General features: G+C 43.8%; 1 protein-coding gene and 1 long non-coding RNA gene across 2 annotated transcripts in view; one reads left to right on the top strand and one right to left on the bottom strand.

Moving 5' to 3' along the window:
* The window catches only part of TERF2 (telomeric repeat binding factor 2), a 498766-nt gene extending 492576 nt beyond the window's left edge, over positions 1-6190 (bottom strand). The window contains exon 1 of the mRNA XM_069635526.1: positions 5944-6190. Within this exon, the coding sequence (XP_069491627.1) occupies positions 5944-6130 (187 nt within the window). The 5' untranslated portion in view covers positions 6131-6190. The remainder of the gene's footprint in view (positions 1-5943) is intronic.
* LOC138524688 (uncharacterized) overlaps positions 5965-18317 on the top strand; it is a 137704-nt gene continuing 125351 nt past the window's right edge. The window contains exons 1-2 of the long non-coding RNA XR_011283342.1: positions 5965-6074; positions 6425-6524. This is a non-coding gene — a long non-coding RNA (uncharacterized lncRNA). The remainder of the gene's footprint in view (positions 6075-6424; positions 6525-18317) is intronic.

Below are 18317 nucleotides of genomic sequence, written 5' to 3'. Positions count from 1 at the left end.
TCGCGCAAGTGCATGGGAAGGGAAAGTGCTAGGGGCAGTGCAGAGCCTGGGATAGTGGAATAATAAGATAAATAAATAAGGGGCCAGCTGGTGGCAAGTGCAAGGTAAGTGCAGAACAAAGTGCTGGGAGGGGGGGCTGTAGGGATACAGAGACAGTCCCGTGGTCTGCAGAGGGCGGAGAGTAGAGGCAGGCAGATTTAGATAGAGGCTGTTACAGTAGTCCAGCTTAGAGAGAACCAGGGCTCTGGAGACAGTGAGCTTCTGGGGGAAGGAGAGGAAAGGAAGAATACCTCTAAGGAGGTGCAGCTGGTAGTGTGACTTCTTAGAGACGTCAGAAATGTGAGGAGAGAAGGAGAGTGTGTAGTCGAAGATGACCCCAAGGTTTTTTACCTTGCAGGTAGGAGCAGGAAGAGGGCCTAGAGAGGCCGGCCAGAGAGCGGCAGGAAAGGAGGGAGCTAGCCTGAAAATGAGCTGGGTATCATCCGCATAGCACTGAAAGTTGGGGCAGAGAGCGGCGATGCGATGGGCAAGGAGTGCCAGATATTGGTTGTATATCACGTTCCATGATATTCTATTTAACCGTTGATTTACAAATATTGTGGGAACGGCCCCCCACTACCTCTCTCTAAGGGGAGATCAAACTCTGCAGTGATCATCTTATGATCGCTCCACTCACATGGCAGCACTTTAAAAATTGCAACAACTTGATAATCTACCGCAACCCCAAGGCTCTCATTTAAAGACCACCCAATGGTGTCTCCCTCTGGCCTTTTACGGCTGTGGAAAAAAATGTTACGAACCCATCCACAACAGGAGTCCGTGTCAGCCTTATTTCCTGAATAATAACCTCTCCCCCCCCCTTCTCTTTTTTTTTCAGTTGTTAAGAAGTTTGGAAGACAAGGCGCGATCTGCTGCAAACTCTGTTATTTCCAGAACTGTTTTCTGCTCTTAAATGCCTTAACTACCGCACGATGTATGTAATACTTGAAGTTTTGTATGGCTTGTTCGGCCAAAATTAATAAAAACAATGTTGGAAAAAAAAAAAGAGTTTCCCCCAAGTTTGGGTATGGCAGCAACTATTCCAAGATAAAATCGTTAGTTTACGTGTATCTTTACCAGTGCCTCGAATATAGACGTTCAGGACCAACTTCTGGGGTCCATATGCGGTCAGTTCTTATAGCCCTCTTTCCTGAATCAGAGAGGGAAGATTACCCTTGTTCTCTGCCCAAACAGAAGCAACAAAGTCCCTACCTTGAGACTCAAGGTACTCAATCACTCTGGCAGTAGTGTTATAACCCCTTTCAGGAACCACTTGAGAGAAAGCAAAAACAAAATTATACAGGGGGCCGATTTCGACAATTATAAGGTTGAAAACTACCTTTGATATTATCGTAATCAGTGCTACATCGGTTGTCCCGCTAGAAGGGAATTCGACTCTCTCAATATCTTATGAAGATATGGCCCGTAGGCTTGGCACCTATAAGCGTAACCTCAAAATGCCTGTGCGGTTCAGCACATTCAGTCTTTTGTCATAAGATGTCCAAACCTCATGCAATTGGTGTACTCTTCAACTTTCAGACCACGATTTTCCTCCAAGTGCTGATTGTAACAGTAACCAAAATCAGGCCCCTTCTCGGTCTCTCACTTCAAACTCCTCCCCCGACCACCCCAAACGGGAATGATGGGGAGAGTTGTTTGCAACCCCCCCCCCCCCACTGTTATTCAGAGGCCCCAATGGAGAATGCACAAATGGCCCCAGTTGACTGTCTCTAGGGTCACCAAATGGAGGTGAATTATATCTACCAAACGCCCCCAACTCTGCCTTACTTTACCTCATCCCACACCCTGCGAACCTTCATGCAAGAAGATATTATTTGAATATTGAGTGCAAGAGACTTCCTGTAGAGCCCCCAGCAACTTTGTCAATTAGTCTCATGTCATCTCCATCATTGTCCAGACCTGTTGGGAAAACAGATGCTAAGTCACACTGTATTTGTTTCTCCACATGAAAAGATGTTTGCACTGCAGAGTCTAAGCATCTCACCCTTCCTTTGTTCACTACAACGGAACCAGTCTGTGTAGTTTTCCCTGGCATGTTATTAAAATCTTTAATCAGAGCCTCTCATTTGAGTCGAGGCAACAGCATGCTTCCACACTAGCATATTATTTGACGGTTTTCCTAAAGGGATCGCCACAGACTTAAACAAAGACTTTGGAGTCGAATTAGAAATCTTGGGAGTCACAAGATGTATCCTTAGTTTTAACCAGACTTTTGGAAGGGGGTTGTTTGTTCTGCGGAACGGCAGCCAGGTCGCTCGTGCCTGGTTCCAAAATATATATACATCCTGGGGAATTGTAGTTTGGTGATTAGCCCTAGCAACCATATCATCAAAAAGCACTACTGGTTTATAAGATACTGACTTGGGGTCTCCAATGGGAGCCTTTTCGGACAGATTTGTCACTGGCATGAGTTGTAATTTACCCCAAATTAGATCCAAGTCGGCTGAGTGGGATTGGGAGTCCTGCTGTAGGTTCTCAAATAATGTCAGCAGAGAACTCAACACCGGATTTAATTCTAATAAGATGGGATCTGAAGCCCCCATTACTGAATGATCTATAGTTTTGATCACCATAGAGAGCCGCCTTTGTTGCGCCAGCGCAAGGGTAGACGCATAAGAAGTTACAGATGAATTAAAGTCTCTGGAGCTTCTGAAAAAATGGGGGATGGGTATTTAAAAAAAATCCTTGTCCGTTTCCTGCTCTTCGGCTTCTATCTCCTAGATCACTGGGAGTTCTGGGTCTTTCACATGTTATTTTTGTTGGCACAAGACTGGCAGCTTATTAAAGTTTTCACTCATAACACCCGATGTCGACGGATGTTCGGGATCAGATGTATTATTTTTTTTCTAATGCGGCAAAGTAGGATTTTATAGTGTTGGAAACCTTCATTTTATTTGCGGGAGGGGCTCAAGCGGCACCCTCCCTATCCCCCAAGCCACCTGTAACCCGCGATCTGAATGGGGCTGAACAACCGGTAGATCAGATGGCACGGAGATTCAGAGAGGGGCAAGTCCCTTGTAAGGCACAGTGCAGCAGAAGCGTCCAATTCAACAGGCTGTGGCGGTAAAACGATTTTAGCCCCACTTCTCTGATTCATTTGGAGACCTTGGAACATAGTACTTAAAAAAAAGAACTAAAAAAATAACAACAAAAAAAGCTCTTTGAAGAAGCTCTGGGCTACGAGTCCAAAGTTATCTTCCTATAGTAATTAAAAAAGGCAACAGAGAATGATTGTAATCTTTTACAGGGAGGTTCAAAGGCACAAAGCCTGCAGTCACCTCCCTGTGTTACTCACTCCGAACTGAAAGCTCGAAACGGAATCAGGGGCTAACCACCCACTAGGGTTTCCAAAAGTAAATTAATTTGGTTTTCTATCAATGCCTTCAAAAGTACACAAATCACATAAGAAACCAGCCTGATATTATATACATTGTTATAGGAATAGATCAAGCAAAAAGACATGTGACATGTATAGCTTTATGTTCGCCACACTGAATGCACGATTGCAGTAGCAGGCTGTAAGAATGTGGACCTAAAAACAGTATAATTTGGTTTTAAAAAAAAGGTATTCACAGTAAAAAGAAAATTCAATATAAAAAGGTAATTTGCTTGAGAGTTGATTTTTTTTTAATTTTTTACACAGCATGCAGCGTACTCTCTCATTTATGATCACCCACAGTTGCACCATCTAAGGGACAATAGTCCTTAGCCAGGCGCCCCTGTGTCTGGGTCATCGATCTCTAATCGGTTTATTGAAATGGAGTTGACACCAAGCTGAGCCTGGGGATGCTGGGCAGCAGTGGGAAAGGCACTGTGCTTGCCAGCGCTTTTAACTGTCACACAAAAAGTTTGAGCTGGGAAGACTTTGAACAGCTGATCCTGCTTCAGAGGAGAAACATCAGGACTTATTCCTGTCCGTAGTTGGCTGTGTGCGAGACACAGCCTATGACATTTGGACAGTCCCCACAAAACGTGCAATGGTTGGCCACCCTACAGACATAGTCAGACCTGTTCCCCGACCTTGGTTTTCATCTGGGCTTGTTTAGCTACCAACTTGGTATAAGGTTAACACAGAAAACTTGCACTAAGGCGATTTTCGTCATCCACATGGATCTTTTTGGCCCATTTCAATGCAACCATATCCAAGTGGCTGCATTTTAATTGATACTCTGTTCATTTATCTACTGCAGCTGTGACTACGTATAGGTGGCCAGCTAGGGCAAGCACATGATCACCTCGCATCACAAATATGCTCCCTTTTACTCCTTTCCCTCATGCTTCCTTTTTTTCCCATACAGCATCCTTTTTACCCCCTCTTTTTTCCTTCCAAGCAATTTCCGCTCTACTATCCTACTCTTTCCTGCTCATTTTTAACACTATGTCATCCACTGTTCTTGAATCATTGTATTAAGCCTCTTGCCTTTTTCTTTCTCTGTCTGCCAAAGGTTCTTTATTATAAAGATCCCTCTCTCTTCCTCATTTTGCTGCTTTTCGTATACTCGCCTGCCATTTTTTGACTCAAAGTGTTCCCTGCCTCGTTTACCCATATCACGCACCATTTGCCTTTTTATTGCTGCACCACCACTACCCATTTGTCAAGCTCTTGCCTCCCTTCACTCCCTTTCTATTGCCCTCCCTCACTCTCTATTCTCCCTGACTCTTTGGACCTCCATTACTCCCCATTCTCCTTACACTTCTGAACCCCCTTCTCTCCAAGTTGGAATTAAGGGGTCTTTCAAGTGCCCCAAGCAGCACCCACAAAAGAGGTAACCCCTTGTATGTTTTACAGGTAAAAGGTTAACTTATTTAAGTCTGTGATGTTCAATGACATTTCAAATAAGTGGCTTAAGAACACCAGGGACATAGACAAAATGGTTCTGCATGCTGTAGAAATTAACCTGTGATATCACCTCCTGTAATGTGCCTTCCCATTGCCTTGAACCCTATAATTTCCAACAACAGTGTAATGTCCTACTTCTATGATTACTGTTTGTTGTTTAGAGGATAAGTCCTCTGTTTATTGCAGCTTATGAGTGGGCTGTGACCCACGTGTAGGAGGGGGTGGGGCTACCACCCAGAGTTCCGTTTGTGCTTAAATAAAGCAGAGTTTAACCCTGTCTCTGTGCCCAATGTTTAATTACTTGTCTTATTGCAATCCTGCTTCATTGCCGTGCGGCCCTGATTCGTGTGACAGTCAGCTGGTACATAAATAGCTTCAGGCTTGATCATTCAATATTACCACCATTGACAGGTCAACCTGGCTCTTGCTTGAGTCAGACGCCCAAACACAGAAAACTGTTTTTAAAAATAGCACTTTAACAAAATAAAGCATGTGTCCCTAAAGTTCATCATAATGCAACTCCGCCCACTCTAGGCTCCGCCTCTATGACCCACCCACCTGGGGCCCCCTGTCATTTTTGCCCACAAAGCCCTTTGCCGGCTTATATCTGGTACTGACTGTGACGAGGGACATGGGGGTACCATACATGCCAACCCTCCCGATTTAGGCGTGATATTTTCCGGTGAAAAATATTGCTTTTTTTCACGGTCTCTCGCCTAAAATAACTGTAGCCCCAATGTCCCGATTTCCCTGTGGAAATCTCCCTCTCAGGTCCGTCTGAATGTTGGCATGTATGAGGTACTGTTCACTTGTATGCGTTGTCCCTTCAAAACAGCTTCAAACGCAACTCGGAAGAGCTACGTGTAAGTAATGTTTACCTTTAATGCCTAATACCCTCCAACCCAATCACCGTTAATGTTTAGGAACCAAAGTCCAAGGTATTTCTCTTCAATGCATTTTAGTCTTGTGGTATTGGAGATCCGCCAGCCTTAAGGCCCGCCCATTATTGCAATTCAAGCCAATGCCTCACCCCCATCGCTCACCGGAAAGGACGTTGCGTAGCTGGTTGAAGTCCTGGTGCCGACTAGTCCTAAAAGCGTCCATTGCGCAATGGAAATAGTACTGTATTAGCCAACTGTTCACCACCATCTCCTCAAGCTGTCCCCTCTCCAAGGTACAATCCCGGTGGCAGCCCAGTGGTTCCCGAGCAGCCTCGGGAACGCGAGCCATGTCAGTAACTACAAAAATACCCGCCGTAGCGCTTTAGCGGAAATGACGTCCGCCCCGGGCTTAGGCAGTGACATCATCTGTACGTGTTTACGATGAGCACTTGGCATGGCAGCGCAGAGATGGGCTTCTAAAGAGACAAAGTTATGTAGCACAGGGATTCTATTAGCGAAGCAGCAATAAATACACGTATCTACTGGTCGAGATTGTGCTAGTCGCGAAAGGTCTGAATACACCGACATGCAGCGCGATACCTTACGTTGACGTGTCTAACCTTGTTTTCGCTTTCTTTTGTAGAAAGCCAGAATCCCGTTGAAACCTTCACAAATATCTATCCTGTCTGTACTTGAAGTAGGAACGTCACTGGCAGAGGCGATCACTAATACATCTTTGACAGGTGCTGCATGCATTTCAGCGTTTGAAGTTTTGTAAAAGGGTCTGTCATATTCGTGGAGGTTTTTAAATGGAAATATTGGAGGTGAGGCATAAGATAGTGGAAGACGATATACACCGTGCACCAAGGGAATATGTTACAAATCGAGATCCCCTGCACCCAGGACTAAAATGCAGTACATTGAGCTGACCTGCCTTCGAGTCTCTTTGCTGATCTAGGGAATACCTGTCTACACCTGGATGATGAGTTGGTGACCATGCAATTATCGCATTTTATTATTTTTATTTATTTATAATGCAATTGGTTAATTTAAACCTTAAACACTTAGACAACAATAGAAAACTTTAAAAAACATCTTATCAAATTCATTCATATTTCACTCCATAACCTATCAACATATTTGTTATTTCATTTCATTTTACATTTCTTATCGCAGTTCCATATCACATATTAAGAGATTCAAATGTACTAAATGACATAGATTTGATATAAAAATTAAAAAGATAAAAAATGACTCCATTTATGCACTTAAAGGAATGGTTCGGTCAAAATTTTTTATTGTCCCTACGTGTCGGCCATGTGTTTTCAAGTCTAAGTCGCTCGATTTTAGAAACATTTCCTATGGACCTAACCCGAGTTTTCGTCCATTAAACGCACGCGAAAACAGGCACCAGGGCGCTGCCATTTTGTGATAATCCTATCACTTGCCGCATCGCCCTGGCTGACCTGCTTTTGCGGCACTAAATCATATCCCCGCCCCTGAGCCTGACATTATCAAAACATACTTATTCCCTGCATCTGTCCGTGACGTTACTGTGCTGCATAGGCAAACCCGCCCAGTCGTCTTCTACGCGACTTCACACAGACCCGGAAACCAACACAGATCAACTCACAACACAGCGCGCCACAATTCGGAATATGAAACTACTTTAAAATCAAACAGCAATACGGTACATTTGGTAAAGTACATTTATTTGACATTAAATGTTTATAGAATATTCAGCAATTGGCATATTAAATCGGAATGGAATTTTTTTTCTTTTCTCTCGATCTGCAAATCCGTAAAAGTTTATCGTGAGTCACGCGCTGTTCCTTTATGGTACACAGGGTGTTGGTTTTCATTAAAAGAAGCACTTTGGACACACAGTGAACCGCAAGGCTGTTCCATCAACTAGGCACTAGGCCACCGTAAAGGTCGATATGTTGCTTCTAGCCGCTAGTACCGCGTAAGGGCATATGGCTCCTTGGCGATCATCCCATAAGAGGGTCAATCTAGTGCAGTTGTTTACAAGAAGCTGCAGCTGGCGGTTGAAGAAGCCGTCTGCCAGGGTCTGGAATAGGTGGCAGTGGCAATATGGTAGGATGTACCTGTTTAGAAAACATACAAATTGAAATTAGTCTCACCAGCCGATCTTTATTACTATTATTCATTTTATTTATTACGGGCAAGCTGAAACTATTTGCTTGCGAGGATAGTGCAATGGAGTATGTTCGGCTCTAAAAGCAATGCGAAAACTAATGAAATAAATCGAGGGAAACACACAAACTAATGTTTTTTTTTACCGTTGAACCACTGAGAAACAACTGTTTGTCTACATGCGTGTCGAATGGGCACATGCATGCCCATGTGCCCGGTAGAAAGACGATCCCACAAATGTTGTACTTACTATTCATTCATTCATTCCGGTATAAAAGCGTCTAAAGAGTTACTTACATTATATTTGCCATTTCCATTGTATCTCTGCGTAATGCAGTCTGTAAATCCCACTGTGTTTGTGCCAATGATTTTTCATATACTGAACTAACTGGGTCTAGTTTCAGAATTTTCAGCCTTATCGTCTCTTACGTTATTGCCCACCTCCTTCAAATGAAGTCCTTTCGGCATGGTCCCTGTCTCTCAGGGTAAAAAAAACAACAGAACCTTATACTGCCAGTGCGATTCGCCGGCCCCTTCAGCCCGCGAGCATAAAATCAAAGCCGCTGACCTTCACTCTGCATGAGCGTACATTCTTACTTTGCAACATCCCGTGTAAAGCCATCTATGAGAACTTGAATTTTCTACTCCATGTTTGTACTAGGCTTCAATGTGCAAATGCAAACTGGCTTCTCTCCCATCTGCAACGCCTCACTTGGCGCGTTCTAAGGCCCCCAATTTTGTCCTCGTTGTCCGCGAGCTTTGCAGCCCTAGAGAACCATAACTATGGAGACATTGACTTTTTGGGGGAAGGTCAGGGAAAGAATAAAGTACCCGAGGAGTTGAGTTGAAAGTGAGATTTATTGTTTATTTGTTTTATTATTTGCAATACGCAAGCCTCCCCTCGGTTAACAGTGCGCAGCATTTACATGAGATTGCGAAACTTAGTTACAGCAACAAAAATATATACATACACATATTCACAAGGTCAGCAATATGAGGTGAATAGAGAGAGAAGTCAAAGATCACCCATGTTGTTCGCCACCCAGGATGGTGAAGGGAGGGTTTAGGGTTAGCATACTTTGTATGCACACTGTACAATAACATTATTTTCAAAAAGACAATCAGATTACAATGATTTATTTAAACCGGGATTTGAACTTCTCAACAAGCTCTGCTTTGGGTGACATGGCACAGTGGCAATGTTTGGTGGCAACGCATCAGTGCTCAGCACAGAAACGCTCAAAATTCCATATCTGTGCTTCTCTAGTACACTAACAATAAGGCCTTTAACAAAGTCGAACTCCATTTCCTTATATACTGATTTTACCCCCCATTTCTTAGTTCTTTTTCCAAAGGTCGTAGTTTAGCGAGGCATCCCTACATTTCCCGTAGTCCTAGACTGTTCACGGCCCACATTCTCGTTATGGGCTAAGACCTCTAGTAGAGTCCTATGTTTCATGCCCTGTAAGCTGAAATGCAATCGCTTTGGCCTGTACTTTAGGCACATATTGTGGAACACCTCCAATTCTCCTGTGTGACAGAATTCTGTCAGTCCCCTCAAATCTGTTGATAAGAGTTTTATCGAAAACAATCTTCTCAATGGCTTTGTGTGTAGGTGAAGATGCAATCAACCACTTCTTCTTCCGTGCCTCCTCTGTGGACAAAAGGCCATGTTCACATTGGTGGAAATGTTGGTTTTCTGTCCAGCGGTGAACGTTGGTAAAGTGGTGCATCAGTGACCGCCATTTTTCAAGTAGGATTTCCACTGACCCTTCACAAGTTTTGGAGCTCCACCAAAGATGGTTGCTGATAGACTGGGACCACTGTGAAATACTTTCAAAACCTTTTTTTCCCTGCAGCCGAGATTTTCTTATTGATTGATTTAGCAAGATGCCATGCGTCAAATTGATGTTTAATATGTGGGAACTGCTCTCTCATTGTCTTGGCAATTGAAACGTGTCTGTCCGTGGCTATGAGGTCGATGTGCATTCCCCTTGATTGTAGATATTACAATGATGTTATAAATCCTAGTTTCTACATGGCCACTGAGGATTTACATTGGGACACCTGCACTACCACCGAACTAACAATTTTCTTACTATCCATGTCCTGAAAGTGGTAGGTGCAGTACTTGGCAGAAAATCCAGGGCTGTCGCACTGTCCATCGCCGGCTAGCCTGAATCGTTTCCCTTCGAATGTACTTGCTAGTGTCACGGATGGCACTCTATTAAGAGTGGCACAGGACACCCAGAAGAGTTTGGGTGCTGAAAATAAGTGGACAGACAAGTACACACACAGCAGAACGGAAATAGAACGAAGAGTAGGAAAGAGTAGCAAGGGAAAAGGTACAGAATGGATACCCTCTTGGGGTGTATGCAGAATAGGAAAAGAGTATTCCACGAACCTTGGAAATACTCTAGCCTTCTGCACAGTTTGCTATAACAGAGGCCCACGCTGTTTGCTCATGACTTGGAACAGCAGCTATGGGTGTCTGTAATGTAGAAACAAGACAAAGGAAGGGGCAGAGGTTGACTGATGGGGAACCAACAGACAAGCTCTGGAACAAAGGGTCGACAAACGGTACAAGAGATGTTACAACAGACAAATCCAGGAAAGGAGGTGATAGCAAACTAGCAGAAGGAATAGAAGGGAAAGTCGAATAACAGGATAGGATAGCAGAGGACAGTAAGGTACAAGGTAGAGAGCTCAGAGGAGCAGGAAAGCAGTGAGTAAACCTACAGGAGTAGGATGGTAGGGTAGAAAGCCAGAGGAAAAGGGTTTAGGGCAGCCGCAAAGAGGTAGGCTGTAGAGCAGGGAGCCCAGAGGACAAGGGCTAAGGCAGCCGGAGTGAGGCTGGCTGTAGAGTAGGAAGCCCAGAGGATAAGGGCTAAGGCAGCCGGAGTGTGGCAGGCTGCAGAGCAGGGAGCCCAGAGGACAAGGGCTAAGGCTGGAAAGCAGCAGAGCTAGATCAGCTGCAATGTGGAGGGCCCGCAGGTCAAGGGAGGAAGCTGGAAGGCAGCAGAGCGAGATCCGCTACAATGTGGAGAGCCCGCAGGGCAAGGGCGGAGGCTGGAAGGCAGCAGAGCGTGATCCGCTGTAATGTGGAGAGCCCGCAGGGCAAGGGCGGAGGCTGGAAGGCAGCAGAGCGAGATCCGCTGCAATGTGGAGAGCCCGCAGGGCAAGGGCAGAGGCTGGAAGACAGCAGAGCGAGATCCGCTGTAATGTGGAGAGCCCGGCAGGGCAAGACTGTGAATAAGGGATCCTGAAAGGCTATGGCTGGAGGCAGCAGGGTGAAGCAAGCAACAAGGCAGGGAGCCCAAAAGGCTAGGGCTCTAGGCAGCAGGGTGTAGCAAGCAACAAGGCAGGGAGCCCAAAAGGCTAGGGCTGTAGGCAGCAGGGTGTAGCAAGCAACAAGGCAGGGAGCCCAAAAGGCTAGGGCTGTAGGCAGCAGGGTGTAGCAAGCTGCAAGGCAGGGTCCAAGCAGGAGTGATGATTAACAGCATACAAGGAACCGAAGTCAGGAGCGAAAGGTGGAGGGAGGACTCTCAGATGCAAGAGGCTGAGCCACTGCAGGCAGCAGCCTTTATACTGCCTAGCCCAGCACAGAGGCAGGCTAATTGGGTTCACCTGGCGAATCACACCTGCAGGCAATCGGCCACCTCCCTTTCTGTTCCTGGGCTGGTGGAAGCAGGAACAGACTTTAAGGCTTCTGGGGGGTGTAGTTCCATAGAAAACCAATATGAACGGCCAGGAAACAATGCTTGCGGCCAGGTGCATTATGGTATGCGTAGTTAGTTTACAATAATCATTAAGCAGCAAAGTCCAAATGGAGCAAAAATGGATGTGCCCATGGCGCAGGCATGACAGCTAGAGACAATTGTTCAATTTTCCAAGCATCACTAATGGCCGGAAACAGATAATCATGTTGGCATTTGTAGTACTGTGTTTTAGAAATGAAATGGAGTCCCACAAACTGAAAGAAAGACTGTAACTTTCTAAAACTGGACCCACTAAAAAGTGAGGCAGATGCACACAATAGATTGCCTGCTGGCAGCTTCCCCAGCATCGGTTGTGCAGACCATGAGAACGCATGATTAAATCTACAGGCGGCATGTATTTTGACGTTACTGCCTTGTTTTTGACGAGTCACATGAATCAATGGCTCCCCACATACTTCCCCTCCAACTGAATGCCCACATTTCAGTATACCTGTAATATCCATCAAACAACTGTTGAATACTATGTATTTGCCCTCTTTCATTAGACTGTCATCCGGCGTAACAGTTGTTTCGGACTGTGCTGTTGAGGACATATCAACAAATTCGAAAGAAATATCGCTGATATCAAGTTCTGATGCGTCGTTGGGTGCTGCTGCTGGTTCATTCTCTGTCATTTCAACATCTGTTACTTCAGCATTGATGGGAGAACACAACATTGTCGACAGCTTTTTGGGTGGCATATTTTTGGCGGGTGTTGATTGTGTGAATTGATCTGCGACCACTTCAGAGCTATCTTCAATACATTCAGTATCATCTTCTTTTGGTGGTGCAGTCGAACTGTAGCAATGGTCCAATACAACTTTACTGGATTCTCCGGACACATTCAATTCATGTTCTGGCCATTGGACATGAGCATCCCGAGTCTCAACACGTCGCGTCTGAATTAATAGTTCCTCCATAGTGTAAATGGTCTGGCAAGCAACATCTCTCATTTGCTTCACTGTGTATGTATAGTTCGTACACCCACGGGTAACTAGAGGACAGATTGGAAAAGGGATGTTCATTTTAAACACAATATAAAGTATAGTACAATTGACAGGAAAAAAACATAATATAGTCCCCAACATAAAACAATTCCTAAAATTATGAACTGTTTGTAACTAACCTTATTTTTGTTTTTTTCTTTGCAACTTTCTTGACTCGAACTTCAACATCTGCACGCTGTTGCTCCAATTCGTTTCCGCATGTCTTCCCTTCCTCTTGCGCTGCAACAACTATATTTTCTGGATCCGCATAGACAGCACGGAATGACGCTCCATCGACTCCCTGAAACATAGTACTTTCATTACTATGTATCACAATATTGAAAACATAAAACACACGTGTGGACGAACACACAGGTACATCTCAATAGCTAAACACAAATTAAACATTCTGTAGAACAATCAAACCACCGGTATTCGAGCTCTGATGATCTAGTTCGATGGAACTGTCAGTATCCATACTTCTGGCTCCGCATGGACTGCCATGAATGGTTGTATTGGAGAGGAGGAATCAGCAACTCCCTGAAACACAGTACTTGCATTAGTATGGTTTTCAATATTGGAAACATAACACACACTTGGGCTCGACGGCACAGGTACATATAAAGAGATAACCACAAATGATGCATTGTCTAAAAGAATCAAGGAATATCTAAATATGATCAGATTTCATCGACTTATTTCTCCGATTTCTTTACATCTGAATCACCTACAAGGGAGTGTCCGGTCAAATGGTCGAAAATAAAAGATCGAATGACCATTTGATCGAATCAAAATGGTCAAAAAAAATATGGTGGAATTTTTTGATTTATTTATTTATATATTTTTGTAAGTTTTGGTTGCTTAAAAAATATTTTTAATAAAGAAAAAGGGAGGTTGCGGGGTAACCCCCCCATTAAAAAAAAAAAAAAAAAAATTGACCTTTTTTTTCGACCATTTTACTTCGATCAAATGGTCATTCGACCATTTGGTTTTCGACCATTTGACCTACAACCCTCCAAGGGATGTTGTAATTGTAGAGGACGCTCCGTCGTCTCCCTGAAACACAGTACTTGCATTAGTATGGTTTTCAATATTGTAAACATAACACACACTTGGGGTCGACGGCACAGGTTCATATAAAGTGGTAACCACAAATGATGCATTGTCTAAAAGAATCAAGGAATATCTAAATATGATCAGATTTCATCGACTTATTTCTCCGATTTATTTACATCTGCATCATCTAAATGGGATGTTGTTATTGTAGTGAAAGCTCTGTCGTCTCCATGAAACACAGTACTTGCGTTAATAAGGAAGAAAGTATAGCAAATGGAATCACGTTATATGATGATGCTCGATGAAGCTGTCAGTATCCATACCTCGTGCTGCCGAAGAATATGTAGGGATGTTGGTAATGTAGTGCGCACTTCCGAAAGCTGTTGCGCCGATTCGTATAGGTAAGGTCCCGCTTCCACTTCCCCTGGAATTACTTGAATGTCAGGCTCCGCATCAAGTGCAGGGGTTGAGGCTCCATCAACTGCCTGAAAGATAGTACTTGCATTAGTAAGGATTACAATATTGAAAACATAAGACACACTTGGGGTCGACCGCACAGGTACATATCAATGGCTAACCACGAATGAAACATTGTGTAGAACAATCAAACGACAAGTATTACAGCTCTGAAGATCTAGTTCGATGGAGCTGTCAGTATCCATACCTCGTGCTGCTGAAGAACATCTAGGGATGTTGTCAATGTGGTGGACGCTTCAGAATCTCCCTGAAAGACAGTACTTGCATTACTATGGATAACACTAATCATAACTGAAAACAAACACCAGTGGACGATAACTAAGGTGGATATCAATTGGAAAGCACTAACCAAACAATCGGTAAAATAATTACACGATACAATAAAAGTATTACTTGACATGCATATAACAAGTCTGTAGTGGAATAGCCAAGTAAGATTACCTGATACGCGCTAGAAGTGGTTGACACTGCGAGCACGTCACGGATGTAGAATGTTCTTGCTTCAGATTCATGGGATAGTCAAGCAGTTGTAAAGGTAAATTATTGATTGATAATGAAATGCCAATATTAAAAATTGCCATGTAAGCAGACAGAATACTTGAGAGTAATGCTATTGAAAATGCGCAATATAGCACAGTTCCCTGTGCCCATATATAGATTTCGTTTGTGGGTTATGAAATCGAAAAAGAATATATTGATAAATGTCATTATTCAAAAAGCTATACACTCATATCAATGTCAAAAGTATTACAAGGGACACAACACCTAAAATATCAATGAATCCATTCGGCTACCTACACATTACTGCAAGGCCTAAAGCTAAATCCGGACACTTGACTCACCAGTGGCGGAATGTGGACGAATAGAGTGGGAATAGCGTTCGTGAGCAATTTTCGTGTCGTTCGCCGTTTATTCTTCTTTGTTACCCAAGATGTTGTGTACATGTTCGAGGAAAAGTGCCGGCTGCAGATGCGGTATCGATCACCCCTCTTGTCCTCTAAGACTTGTTGGACTCTACTTTCCAGCTCATCCAGTGGATATCCGCAATGTCTGACCCATTCTCTTATTCGATCAACAGTTTTCGGGAATACATGCATTGTAGTGCCATCAGATTTAGCATGGGTCTTCGAAGGGCAACCGCTAATCGAACAGGCAGGCATTGTTGAAAATTCTGAAAAATAAATATCGACATTATTATACAATCTTGATGAATAAAAATGTGATACAAAAGTAAATGAACCATACAATGTTCAATGCAAGGTTTGTTTTGGTCGCAGGAACTATACCAGTTCATCATGTGCGGCTCATCATTTGCAGAAATTGCAGAAATTTATAAATGATGTGACTAAACTTTGAACATGTGACTCATCCCTTGGATGTTCTGTTTTGCACGAGAAGGAAACATGCTTACATTATAGACTGGGCCCCTGAATCCGATGACAATTGACACAGATGAAAATAAATAGATCTATTGATAGCATAACAATGGAAACTCAAGTCAATATCAATGAGACCAATGAACATAGCACTATTGAGTACTCTACTCGCAAATAGATAGAAATTTTAAAATCAGCGAAATATGACTAGGATACATGGCCTTACCTTGACCAACAAACAGTTGGATTCAGCAAGCCGAGCAGTATGTTGCAGGAGAACAGGTAGATGGCCACAGGTAGCACACTGAGGAGTTTGCTCGAAGCGGTCACAGAAGTTCACGGATAGCACGACGACGAGCAGATTAGCATAGATCTCAGTGGTTCTCAGGTAGCACATTCAGGAGTTGACTTGCAAAGCACAAAGATGTTCTCATGAGACGTATCAAGTGGTTTATAAAGTATTACAAACAGGGGTGTGTTTTTGAATGAATGACGTGTGTATGCCGTGGTATTATGTGGTTTGCCGGGGGCCGGCCAGCGTGAGGGGGTTGGAGGGGTCCTGGCCGGAGACACGGAGTGTGAGGAGGCCATGTGAGCGATGGGCCTTTGGCGTAGGATACCTTTTGAAGTGTACATGCTGTTTGGCACCTTGGCCGTTCGCGCCCCTGACAGCCCCCCATGGCAGCGCGCATCCACTGGCGCGAACCGCCTTTGATAGAGGGGGGTGTGATGGATGTGCCTGGGGCGTGCCGATAAGGCACAGGAAGACTGCTGAATGGAGACACACTTGATTCATTTAAAAAATCGAAACAACCGTTGTTAATATATATGTGGTGTTTTATTTTGTTTCTTTTTTTGATGGCACAAAAATACATAACTTTACACATTGTACAGGTAAGGTTGCAGCACAGCGAGGGAAAATCCCCTGTACTGACCGCTGTCACTCGGGAAAGTTTCTCTTATGGCACGAACGGCACAGGCGGGTATTGCTCTTCGAACGCGGTGTCCAAGCCTCCCGTGAAGCCACCATGTAAAGGAACGATAGGCCACCAGCCGGTAACACCTGTGAAAAATAATGATACAAACTGTTTTTAAATGACCAAGATAAGTTTATTAAACGTTTGTTGTCAATGACAATTCTTGTAACTAATGGCATTCTGCTCGGACAAATGCTATCTAGACACTGCACACTATTGAACGACTTTCATGCGTTACAATGATATGTAGATGTAATTTTGGATATAGGAGCCGACCATGAAATAGTAGTGGCATCACAAGCAGATTATACTTACTCGTTACTCAGATTACGAGGACAAACAGTTGCACGAAGTACATGCATAAGCACCATCATTATCCTCAACACGGACCGTGTGAGGCAGCCTGCCCTGAAGTCTGGCAGCTCGGTGATGCATTGTGGCCGAGGCTCGCCTTCCGAAATGTATGCCACGCATCCCGAGTTTTCACACCAGCCACAGTTCTCCTCCTCGGTTGGCATTAGCTCGCACCGATTGCATGTGCACCAGGTGGAAACACTGTCCATGCGACTAGGTCCAGTGTCTTCATCCGTTGATTCGTCCTGCCAACTGCCGTCCGAAGCCCCATCGTTTTCGCGTGTTTCCCTTTCCAGTAGTTCCTCCTCTGTATACTCGGGCTCGTACATGTAGGGCATTATTGTAGCCATTGTGTGGTAAACAAACTAAAATAATTTATAGCGATGGTACAGGTGTTCACACGGGCTACAAGCGGCAAAGGTAGCTGACCAGAGCACAGAAACGAGTCACAGAATACTCAAAGTAACACAGAGAGAGGAATGGAATCAACAATCTGCTGCTGTGTGTTGTGAAACGGTCTGTTTATACTTATTGAGGAAAGAGGCGTCTTGCCATTTCCATGGCGACACGTCATTAGCTGAAGCGCAGCGATTGTTGACACGAGATGTGCTTTGGCGTTGTGAAATTGGCGGTACGCATCTGCTGATGACAGGCTCAGAGGCGGGGGATATGATTAAGTGCCGCAAAAGCAGGTCAGGCAGGGCGATGGGGCAAGTGATAGGATTATCACAAAATGGAAGCGCCCTGGTGCCTGTTTTCGCGTGCGTTTAATGGACGAAAATTCGGGTAAGGTCCATAGGAAATTTTTCTAAAATCGAGCGATTTAGGCTTGAAAACACATGGCCGACACGTAGGGACAATAAAAAGTTTTGACCAAACCATTCCTTTAAGCCTATTTAAAATATCATATAGAACATACCATAAACCCATAAAAAAGATGAAACCAACACAACTAATTAAAAGAAAGAAACATTTCAACCCTACTCAGCAATCCTATCTCCAATGTTAGGTAATTCATCCAACTTTTTAACATTTCTCTCCATAGGCTACACTAATATACATCACTGCTTCTGCCGCATAGATACTAGACCAAAATTGGTCTGTAACAATCATTCTAAAATCAAAAATTAAATCTTTGTAGCCTTTATAATATTGTTTCATTACTGTATCACAACCAGTTAAGAGATGTTTTATTGTTTGAATCTCACTTAGTCACTCAGCATAGTATACATATTCTTTTTTCTCTTGGTATTCCCGTCCAGCTGCCTACATATTCAAAACAGGGGAGAATATTAAATCTTAGCACATGATAAATCTAGTTAGATGTGGTTCTTGCTTGATTCCTCTCTGTTCTTAGCACACTAATGAATCTGTGATTACTGAACACAGATGTCA

The sequence above is a fragment of the Ambystoma mexicanum genome, chromosome 1q, assembly GCF_040938575.1.
Source record: "Ambystoma mexicanum isolate Mex_15411 chromosome 1q, UKY_AmexF1_1, whole genome shotgun sequence".
In the NCBI taxonomy this organism is placed as follows: domain Eukaryota; kingdom Metazoa; phylum Chordata; class Amphibia; order Caudata; family Ambystomatidae; genus Ambystoma; species Ambystoma mexicanum.
Note: the sequence above shows the minus strand (reverse complement) of the source record. Positions and strands in the feature narration are given on the sequence as shown.